Genomic DNA, 11778 nt, shown 5'->3' with positions numbered 1-11778 from the left:
AAGTAATCAGTATTTTAACTATTGCACGTAATTGAGGAGTGCAATGACCCCAATAAAAATCAATGAGCAACCTGACATAAATTCTATAGTTAGGGGGGGTATTTATAAAATTAATTTAAAATATAAGGTGTGGGTATTTTAACTTAAGGGAAAAAAAGAGGAGGAAAAAAACACATTATAAACGTATATTCAGTCCCATGAACACCATAACATTGACTGGTGTCTTGACCCTTCAACATGTATCATATTGTTCATAAAAATGTTGGAGATTGCCTTTAATTATTCTGCTTATGAAAATCATGCCAATTCACAATAATAACGGTATTTCTAAATGGAAACAGTATTAAAACTTTGATAATCTCGCTTATTAGAGGAATTTTTGGCTAAAAAAAAGAAAAAAGAAAAAAAAAATTAAAAGAAGAAGAAGGTAAGAATGATGGATAAATACCATGCTATGCACTTTCAGTTTAATGACGTGACGATTGGCTTATCATTTCTAACAACAAAATAAATACGGCCAGGATATGTAAGGGGATTAAAATCACATAAAAAATAAAAATAGGTAAAATTAACAAAATTCAATAGTGACCAGACAATTTTTTTTTTAATAAAAAACTTACCAACAAGGTAATGTTTAATATACAACAAAAAAAAAAAAAAAAAAAAAAAAAAAAAAAAAAAAAAAAACTCTAAATGGGGCTCCATTGACAAAATTAGAACTCGTTTAGTTCGCTGATTCAAATTTTTAATTCCAGTTAAAATGTGATTTTATGTGAGAATTTTTTACTGTATATAGCAAAAATTGAATTCTAACTCAAATCGGTGAAATGAACGGGGCCTAATATGTTAGAACTTCGAATTCTTCATTAGTGATTTCTTGTGTTTTGAGCTTTGTTAACCGGATTTGGGCATGAGAGATAATTAGATGGGGAAATTAGTGACTAGTTAGGTGGGAAAGCTGCTGATTGTGACATCTGGGGCGAGAAAAAGAAATCTCTTTAATTGGAATCCTAATCCAAGTTCTAAATGAATTGACTTTTTTGGGATTATTTTTTAAGTTTTTCTTTGATATTATGTATCATTTTTAACTATCGGTAATTCTTGCTATTTTGATCGTTGAATTATATTTTTAACGTTATGATATGTTATTGTTGCGGCTATATATCACGCGCTATAAATTTTTAACGTAGACATTCATAAATTATACTCTTGAAATCTTATTTCGATAGTTAAAATTACGGTAATTATTGATGGTTAAAAAGGACAAGATCCTACTGTAAAAATCCCTTAATAGCTTTAATTTCGGTTTTAAACTCTTGCCTCTCGTAACTTTATTTTATGGTTTTGAACTCAATTGCCTCTCATAACTTTATTGCAATAAATATGATGAAAACTTGTTGGTGCTGTTGGGGTTTTTAGTCTGCCATTGATGGGCTGGCCGTGAGCTTTGATTACAGAGGTTGAAAGAGAGACTTTGCCGATTTTTGTTTGGTCACTGTGAGTCGTGATTTCAGAAATTAAGAACCACACAGATTTTTAGTACGTTTGGTGACTCATCTTTTATCACATAATATTATTTTATAGCTCCACACAATACCTACCACCACATATTGCAAGTGTTTAACACAACTTTTTTTTCTTTTTTCTTTTTTTTTTTTTTCATTTTGCAAGTTTTTAACACAATTTTTTTTTTTTTTTTTTTTTTTTTTTTTTTTTTTTTTTTCATATCTAAGCTTCTAAATTAAGCTTTCATAAATCTAAGATGAGTGTTCAAAACCTCCGGAGACTATTTGTTGTATTCCTTTATAATGCTATCAATTAGAGAGGATTGGTCAAGCAAGCAAAATTTTCTTTTTATAACAAATTAATATATACAAAAAATGCTTAAACCCCTAGAAAAATATGCATGCATGTCTCTATCTCTAAATTTATTTAGTCTATTTATACTGAATTCTGTTCTTTATGTGCCTTTCTGCCAGCTGATGCAATACCAACCAGAAATATTATATGAAAAAGAAAAAAAATATATACATTTATATATATATATATATATATATATATATCTATATATGTGTATAGACCTGCATTATAACACCTACAAATAAACGGTACAACATGAAATTAGTTCTGCATAACAATAATTTTAAAAACAAATAACATTAATCTGCCATAGATAAATTTATTATCATTTTTCTTTTAAATGAGAAATTCATGTAAAGTGATATATTTTTACGTTGGCTGTCAACCTACCGTAATCTTCCTCAATTACCCGGGTTTACGACCGGCTATACAAATCACCGTATAGGCGGAGTTATGTGATGATAATATGCCACGGGAGTTTTATGTGATGATAAGATGCTTATTAAGTTGAAAAGAAAATTCTATAGGACAACAATTCGCCCAGCTATGTTATATGGTAGTGAATCGGGCCATCAAGAGACAACAAATATACAAGATGAATGTGGCGGAGATGCGTATGTTAAGATGAATGAGTGGCCATACGAGGATGGATCGCATACGGAATGAAGTTATTCGTAGTAAAGTAAGTGTAGCACCAGTAGAAGATAAGGTACGAGAAAACCGTCTGAGGTGGTACAGGCATGTACAACGTAGATCGTTAGATGCACATATTGTGTTTGGGAGAACATCCAAATACCTAGTACTAGGAAAGCAAGAGGTAGACAAAGAATTACTTGGACTAATGTAGTTAGGCACGACTTTCAAGATCTAAGGTTTTAGGAGGATCTCGTGTTTAATAGAACAAACTGAAAATGAAAAATCCATATAACCGACCCCAATTAATTTAATATTAAAGCTTGTTTTTGTTGTTGTTGTTGATATTTTTATAAAATCATTTTTACATGAAATAATCTCATGACACACTTAGGTCAGAAAATCTCACAATACACTCAATTTCTACATGCTAGATTTAGAATTCATGCAGGATATGCCTTTTCTTATATGAGGAATGTTAGCGTTGTTCTTTCTGCCACTCTCTTTGTTATTCTTTTCATTCATCATTTAACACGTGAATTCTACTAATATATTATATTATCATTTAAACAGAAAATGTGTTAGTAAAATTTAGTGCCAAACAGTGAATGTAAGAGTGACAAAAAAAAATGATAAAAAAAATAACGTTAGCATTTCTCTTTCTTACATTAAGGGAAAAAGAGAAAGATATCAGCTTATCCAATGGCAAAATAAAAGTTAAAGGACATAATTTTCGTTATCTGTATTGGGTTTTCTTTTTCTTGTATTTTCGACAGCATAGTTCATCAACAGGAAAGGAAAGCGCCTTGTCGGAATAGGAAAGAAAAAAGAAACCAACAGAATGCAATCTTTTACCTTTCATGAGAATATATATATATATAATCTTTTTTTACTATGTAAACCCTTTTCGGAATGGAAAGAAAAAAAAATCAATGAAAAATTATGAAAACTGTAAAGGCACATGCAGTACTTTCTGTGACCTCTAATAAAACACTAAAATGCTTTTCAGTCAAAACTAATAGGATTACTGTAATAATACTCACCACTTGGACCAATCATTTTCTTCTTTGAGGGTATGTCCCATATAATTTTGGGGACTTTTCTTTTATTTATTTTTTTTTTTTTCTTATAGCTCAAAAAAGTTAAAAGGGCAAAAAGATTACCAAAAAGTTGGAATCCAAGCACTTCATTACATTTTGATGCTTCAATAACAAGCAAAAAGAAGTTTTTTTTTTTTTCACTGAACTAATAAGCATTGTTAAAGGGTGGATTATCAGGTAAAATGAGTCTATAGCTAAGAAAATTTTGTCCAAGTAGAAGATTAGGTCTTTAGTCAACATCACATATTAAGTGCGCAATATTTTAATGGGCAATTTATGTCTAATAAACACCTCAAACAATCTATCTTTAGTAGTTGGACAAAATTGAACTTTTAGCTTCTTCCTTTTGCCCAGAGGCATTAAATTTAAATAAAAAATTGACCTCTTCATGGTTTATTTCATAATTCCACACATGGATTTCTAGAAAACGTTTTGGTTAACTGTCTAAGATCCTTTCAACCAGCTTGTATTTGTCATCTTATTTTTGTACCTCCAGCCTTTAGTACCTCCTCAGCTGCAATATATCTTATAACATATCTCTGTTTTTTTTTTTTTTTTTTTTTTTTTCCTTTTTTTCTTTCTTCCAAGTTATTGTTTTTCCTTTATGCATTATTTATTAATTTTTTCCTGGGGAGGTTGGGGCAGAGGTGGGAAGGTTGAATGAGAGGAAGAACTATTGGGACTGCATTCAAAGTTCCATCAATCTAAGTTATGCTTCAAAAGTACCATGAAAATGACACATGCAAAACATATAACGAATCCAAAATCTAAGGCTCAAGAAAAAAATAAAAGAAAGGATTAGATTCATAAGTAACTATGAATTTTATACCATACTTCAACATGCATCTAAATTTTAAAAAGAATACCTTTCACACCTCCTGAAATATGAAAAGTGCTTCAAAACAACCCCTAAATTAACGTTATTTTATAAATATCCTCTGAACTACTAATTTTGTATAAATTTTTCCAATACAATGACAAATTGACACAAAAATAATAATTTAAGGGCAAGTTGATTTAAAACCAATCGTTTAGAGGGCATTTATAAAAGTATAAGTAGCATCACATCCTCATTTTGTTTGTTTTAAAAATGTATGGGGCTATTTTAAATTAGAGTACATAATTTGGGAGATGGAATGAACATTTTCAAAGTTTGAAAGCATGTTGAAACAAGATACAAAATTTAAGGGGAACTTATGAAATTAGTTCTAAAATAAAAGACAAGAGTGAGAAGAAACGCTTTACTGCCTGCATGTTGTACAATTATTTTGAAAAAAAAAAAAAAAAAAAAAAAAAAGGAGCTGTCCATCTTACCAACTTAAAGATAAATAAATAAATAAGAAAAAAAAAAAAACTTAAAATACTTGTTGGCCGCTTTGTGTCAACAATGTTGATAATACTTTGAAGAAGTAATATATGGCTTTAGACATTAATGTTAATAAGGCCAAAACAGATTAGGGCAATATATCATTGTCATAACAATACTAATACACAGTTGTAGTTGTTAATTAATTGCTTAAAGATCATTAACTTTACGGGGATAATAACAAAATCTTCCATGTGTCTTAATCAAAATGCAAGAATATATCAGGTGTTTTTATAAAATGCTAAGATTTCCCTCATGTTTTTTCAATCACACAAAATCCACCCGTGCATTTTTTCTAATCACACAAAATTCCTCCTTAATTTTATATTTAGTCATTTAGCCAAAATTAACTATGCGGAGAGACACAATTACACTTAGAGAAATAAATGATGGTTGTCTAAAAGAGAAATCCCAAAGGCAATAATTTTGATCTACGATTTTTCTAGTTTCAATTGTTTAAAAATTTTTTCTTTCATGATAATATAAAAACTTGTCCTTAAAATTAAACACAGTTTCTTCTATGAGCAAACAGTCTTTTCAAGAATACCATTTTCAAGTACTCGCAAAAATTGAAAATTAAACAAAAAAGATTGTATCCTATAAAGCCAGATTTTGCTCAAAATCAATGAGCAGCCTCGCAACATAATCATACAGCAAACATCTTCCATGATTGATTAGACAATCGAATAACTTAATATTAAAGGGCACAACTAAATGGGCTAGCAAGCAATCATAAAGTTCTCAATAGACAATTAAATCTCAGAAACAATATTTTTTTATTATATTTATATTTATAAGATTTAGGTGTAATGTTATCACCTGAGTCAATTCAGTGCTATCTATGGACCTCATTCAGGACTTTTGTCATCTTTACAATACAATACTAATAATCTAATATACATGAATAAGCCTGTGTAACATTTAGGCCTATACATGCAAACAAATGTAAAAGAAGATATAATCTATTTTAGACTCAGCTAACTTTCTCTTATACTCCAATCATAGTTCACTAAAATAATAATAGTGATAAAAATAATAATATCAGGAGAATAATCAAGTACCTATCACACCACATTAAAATTAGTGGTTGCGGAGAACTCAAACTATGTAGGTCTGTGTTGAAGTCTTCCGGCCGCGCTTTCTTCTCGGGTTGGCACTGACCATGCAAGAGAAAGCATTGACTAGCTCGGAATCCTCCTCGGTTATCAACATCCTGGCCTTACTAGGATCAGCAAGCAAGAGCTTCGCAACAAGGTATCCTGCAATTGACCAAGTTTGATATAGGTGTGCTTGTTTTCCAATGAACCTTGCTCTCTTGGTGTCGTAATATTCGGGCCACTTGTCTCGTGATATATGTTTCTCAGCAACATCGACAGCTTTAGCAGCAATCTCTGGTCTGTTCATCTTTATGCATGCAACTGTCAGCTGCGAAAGGCACCTTAAACATGTCAAATACATAGCATAACCATTCTATGTAAATCTACCAATCCGCATTCAATCAAAAACAGGTTCATCATGCACGAGCAGTCAGCCATTTATAAATATTCCAAAGAACATACAAGTTGTTCTATGCACCACTGGAAAGTTATGGTCCAAACCACTCTGAGAAAACAGCCTTGTGCACTCTCTACAGCTACCATTATTCATTCCTATATAACGTGCTCCAACGTCAACCTTTTGGTCGATCTATGGAAATGACACACATACTAACAACCAAATAACTACTAGGTTAAGATAACTAACCTGCCACAGCAGAGTCGGCCAAGAACCCGCATTGTGGTAAGACCAAGGCCTGCATCAGAAACAAAAAAGGCTGTGAAACTAAGAAAGTAGTAAAACAAAGCATGGGTGACAATCTCGTTGCACAAGTTTAGGACATTACGTGTTCTTGGGATCGCTGCCTGTTATGATCTGCCATTCCATGCCTTCTAGAGCAGGATAACAAATCTTAAAAGGCATGTCAGCCACCAAATCATCCCATTTGGCCTCTATAAGATCCAAAATGGCGTGTGATTGATTCATGGTAGCAAGGCTGCTTACTATGGACCACAAATTTCCTAAAGAAAAGAATCGGAAATCCATATGAGCTGGTTGCAAGTTTCCAATCAAGTAACCCCCTTTGCTGGGCATCCACTCTACCAACCAAGGAGAAATTTGATCCGGGTAAATGTTGAATTTATTGACAGCATCATATGAGTATTCTTCAGTTTTGTAACGGTAGATTTCATTCAATTTTTTCATGTCAATCCAATAATACTCTCTGATGTGGAATGACAAAGCCAAGAGACGATTGTTAAGTGCTCGGATAAGATCAGCTGATCCATCCTCGGGAGCAAGCATCTCACGTGCACAAAGTAATGCTGAATAAAAGAGTGCCTGCAAGAATCAAATACAATATAAGGCCGGATTCCCGTAACTTACTCAGAAAATAGGGGACAAAAACAGAAAAGAGCACATACTATAGATGTTTACATGACCGGTCAATCAAAAGTTTCTTTGTCTTATTTCCAAAAGTAAATTTACAACTGAAAAACTTGGTACATGAACTACTAAATTCAAATCCACTAAGTTAAAAATGTTGCCTCTTCTAGCATTCTGTCATAGGCAAGGACAACAAATACAAAGATTGCAACTCTTGCTAGAACATTGACCATTCCAACCTGACATGCTACTTTTTCTACTCAGGTGTTTGCACCTCAGTTTATTGCCTTCTGAATACTGCTTTTGGCGTAGACAAGCAACCATGCAAAACAGTTTAAGACAATCAATATTTCCAAAGTCCATGTTTGCACCATTCATGCAGCACTCCCTAGAGAAAACTATCACACGCTCAAAAATATCATTTGCTTAAATATTATGATATCATTCCAACATCAAACTAAACCTAGGCCCAAGTCCGAAACAATTGTTTGGTTTCTATATAAGAAAGGCATACATATAGTTAATAAACAAAAAGGCAAGAATCAATTTCACTCAAAATTTCTCCGGTACTGAGACTCGACAAAACATTAAAAAATAAATGAATAAATAAACAAAAAAAACTAATCTCGAGAAGGTAAACAAATTTTAACAATCACCCATACTCATTCTCAGCCTATATAAACCAACAACCAACAGACAAGAAGCGTTTTCTACACTGTTAAGTTAAACTTTCCAACAAACCATAGTACTAAGAAGGGAATTGGACTAATTCTGATAAAGACAATGGTAATACCTAAAAGGCTGAGAACAAGAGATTTAATCCTCTTATTAGATCTTTCAACGGAAGAGGGTGTATGGTGGAAAGGGGTCCTGCTCAACACATTCTTGAACATAAACACTATAAAACTTTGTTTATCAAAAAAGTACTGGTATGTAGAAGCATTGCCTAAAACGCTCAAGCATTACAAGCGCTAACAGAACAAATCAACCCATCTCAAAGGAAACCCATTTCCCAACATATTAGTTATTGAAATTCTCAAAGTGCACATTTGTTCAAACTTTCTTCCTTCAAACAAGGCATAAGATAGTTGTTGAACTTGTGAACTCCATATTGTTACCTAAGTGTGGTCTAGCAATCATCATTGTCACACAATGCCAACCACCAAAAGCAGTCTTGAGTCTCCTTTGTGACTGGTGAGGAACTGAGTATTATTACCTCTCCGCAGAACCTATCACTCAGTAGTCCTTCATCCATAATGGAACAGTTAACCCCCAAAAAAACTTCCCAAACTTCTTCTTCCACCCAATTCCAATACTTATCAACCATGTCTCTAAGACAATTACTAGTTTGTCTCGGGAGAAGACTAGCTTATGCCCGCGCGTGCACACAAGCACGCGCGCGCACACACACACACACATACACGCAAGAGCGCGCGCGCATTTACCTGGATTTCTAGAGGGTGTCCATGAATACCCATACGGCGATCTATCATGCAAGAGCCATCCGTCACTAGCAATGTAGGGAACATATCAAAACCATCAGCAAGACAGAGCTTTAGTATCATCTTGATGCCTGTTTGTACATCAACTCTCTCTTGAACAGACAAATCGCCAGAGCACTTTCCATAAGCGCGTAACAAGATAATCCACCACAATCCTGAAATTCATAACAGGAGGATAGAAATTTTAAGCATATTCTAATGTGAGCATGTATTTTGTATTTGAAACACTTGATCAGATAAGTTATTTACCAGAATCAACAGGTGCAACACGACCAATTGCTGCCTCCCCGAAGTCTGGATCAAGTACCTCTTCTGTTGCCGACCCATCACCATCCAAGGGAACTGTGCGAACCTTAAAGCTAGCAGGCATCAATCCTTGACCAGGACTATGGCAGTCCATTGTCTTCTCCCAGCTCTGCAACATTAAAGTTATGTGCACTGAGTGATACAACAAGCTCAAAGAATAATCATATGAACATCAATGACAACAATTTATAAGCAAAATAATTAAGCCTTAACTTGGCATGCCAAGCAAAAAAATAATAATAAAAAAATAAAAAATAAAAAACACTTGGCAAGCCGTAATAAATGGTATTTATACTATATTGTATGGCATCAATTGTCATGCATTGTATAGCATCAGTTATTGTGTAGGTGTTTACGGTGTAACAATAATCAGTATGACAATATGAGATTACTATTAGGGTGTCCAACAAAAGCGTCTGTGTAGTATAATAATCCTCCGCGGCTCTGGCAAACAATTGTCGACTGGAAATATCCACAGATATAATTTGCGGAGATCAATATTAACACAAGCACTAGCACTACATTCAGACATTGAACTGGACAAAGAATATGTTCATGCAAGATCCATAAGTATTTAGAATTTAAAAAAAAAAAATGAATGCATCACGTTGCCAAATTTCATATTGGAAAAGCAAATGAACAGAAGAATTTAACAATACAAGGAAAGTTTCTGCTTTTATCAACAAAAAGAACAAAGACAGGGAAATCAACAAAATTATTTGTAAAAGAGTAAAAAATCAGTCTAATTGGATTATGACAGTACCTGCAATTGAAGTGTATGTAGGATGAAGTTCCGAACAATATCATACTCTCCCTTCAATAAGAAAGCTATACCGGCAGGTATGAAGTCACGGATGAAGACCTGGTCATAGTTCAAAACATTGGAACTGGTCGGATCAGTTGCGGCAATGGTTCCAATAGGACTGCCACAGTAGTAAACGACAGAATCCCGTAGCAAATTCCATGCTTCATCCTCAATGGAATCGACACTAATCTTACGAAACTCATCTCTGACTACTGTTCCATTAGCACCATTAGATGTCAAACCATCTTTTTCCTGTTTCGATTGTTGAACATCCTGAAACTCCAGAACATTTGGTCCATTCACCACACCATTGATTGTATTTAACTTATTCGCATTATCTACAAACCATGTCCCGTTGACATCTTCCGCAGTTATCCCACTAACTCTTTCGGACGGATGGCACTTGCAACTCTGAAGTGATGGACGACAAATCGTCATATTTCCAAATGGACCACTTCCCAATTGCATACATTTGGAGACCTTTTTGTCTATGCATTTGATGTAGTTCTTAGAAGAATGTGTTGAATCGGATTTTAATTTTCCAAAAGATGAGTCAGTAAAAAAATGGTGAGGTACAGTTCTGGAAAAAACTTGCAGAACTGCTTCAGAAGAACCCATTAGCCAAATATACGAATGGTTCACTATACAATGAATCAAAGCAGCGCCAGAGACCTAAATAATACACCTTTAATCAGAGAAAATTTCCAATAGTAACGCACACATTAATCGAAAAATTTTCTGGGAAAGAGATCATAATTTACATTCAATCCAGTTGCATCATAATCCTTGAAAAGCATTATGTCGCCAAGAATATGCAAATAAGTAAAACATATAGTTCTGTCTTAAAAATTCCAAGTACGAATGAAAATAATTAAAGCCCATGAAGATCACAAATCACAATAAAGACATGTAAATTATTTCATTATTTCTTCTATATGGGCACTAATAATTTACAATTTCGACTGTCAAACAAAGAATAATCACAATTCGCAAATATACAATTTCATTCGAACCCAGAAGCCAAAATTCAAAAACTTGCCAAAGATTTGAAACAAAGATTTTTTTTTTTTACCAACATCACACAAAAAAAAAAAACCCCCCAAAAAAAGAGGAGCAATTTATGAATTCATGCATGTTTGTACCCAGTAAAGACACCAAATAATAACAACAAAGCAAGCTCATATAAAGAAATGAACGTTTTTACATTAGCAGAACAAGCCCCAAAAAACCCAAAACAAAAATATTGCTTACCGAAATGAGAAAGACAGAGCAATTTGCAGGTGCCCAGAAGAGAAAATGGAGGAAAATCTGAAAATGAAGCTAAGGCATAATAAGGAAAGGGGAAATAATTCTGAGACGAAACTGAAAGAGAAGAAATTTGGACGTACGAGACTAACAAATCACAGATATATGAAATATAAACATTCCACGTCTCTCACTTTTCTTTTCCTCTTTTTCAGTCCCCACGTGATTGATTCTTTTTTTCTTTTTCTTCCCTTTTATTTTTTTGAGGCCCGTTTTTTTTTTTTGTTTCCCTTTTTTTTTTTTTTTTTTTTTTTTTTTTTTCAGAAATCAGTGTAGGATAAAAATATCGAACAGGATGGAAAAGGATTATCAACCTTAAAATCATACTGGTTAAACTCTACGTACTTTGCGGGCGAAGAATAATTCATGCTTTAAGTTTTAATTATCATAATATAGTTAAAAATATATAACAATTGAATATAAAATTGTAAAAGTAATCAAAATAAAAGAATTAAAGCAAGAAGAAAAAAAGTTAAAAAA

The 11778-nt window shown here is 33.1% G+C and overlaps 1 protein-coding gene across 1 annotated transcript; it reads right to left on the bottom strand.

The window, feature by feature from the left end:
- Window positions 1-5723: 5723 nt before the first annotated feature.
- On the bottom strand, window positions 5724-11358 carry LOC21401285 (neutral/alkaline invertase 3, chloroplastic). The gene is made up of 7 exons (XM_010090451.2): window positions 11245-11358; window positions 9952-10665; window positions 9132-9297; window positions 8826-9037; window positions 6842-7335; window positions 6703-6751; window positions 5724-6384 (listed from the first exon to the last, which is right to left on the bottom strand). The coding sequence occupies exons 2-7, from the start codon at window positions 10609-10611 to the stop codon at window positions 6058-6060; spliced, it is 1908 nt and encodes a 635-aa protein (XP_010088753.2). The 5' UTR covers window positions 10612-10665; window positions 11245-11358; the 3' UTR covers window positions 5724-6057.
- Window positions 11359-11778: the final 420 nt, after the last annotated feature.

The sequence above is a fragment of the Morus notabilis genome, unplaced genomic scaffold (genome assembly GCF_000414095.1).
Source record: "Morus notabilis unplaced genomic scaffold, ASM41409v2 Scaffold521, whole genome shotgun sequence".
NCBI classification, from domain to species: Eukaryota; Viridiplantae; Streptophyta; class Magnoliopsida; order Rosales; family Moraceae; genus Morus; species Morus notabilis.
This window is presented reverse-complemented; position numbering and strand designations above follow the sequence as displayed.

Coding starts and splice junctions, on each gene's coding strand:
- LOC21401285 (XM_010090451.2), bottom strand. CDS start 10,611: ATGGGTTCTTCTGAAGCAGTTCTGCAAGTTTTTTCCAGAACTGTACCT. Junction 7,336..8,825: donor GACACCCTCTAGAAATCCAG/GTAAATGCGCGC, acceptor TGATTCTTGCAG/GCACTCTTTTATTCAGCATT. Junction 6,752..6,841: donor GGCAGCGATCCCAAGAACAC/GTAATGTCCTAA, acceptor TTTCTGATGCAG/GCCTTGGTCTTACCACAATG.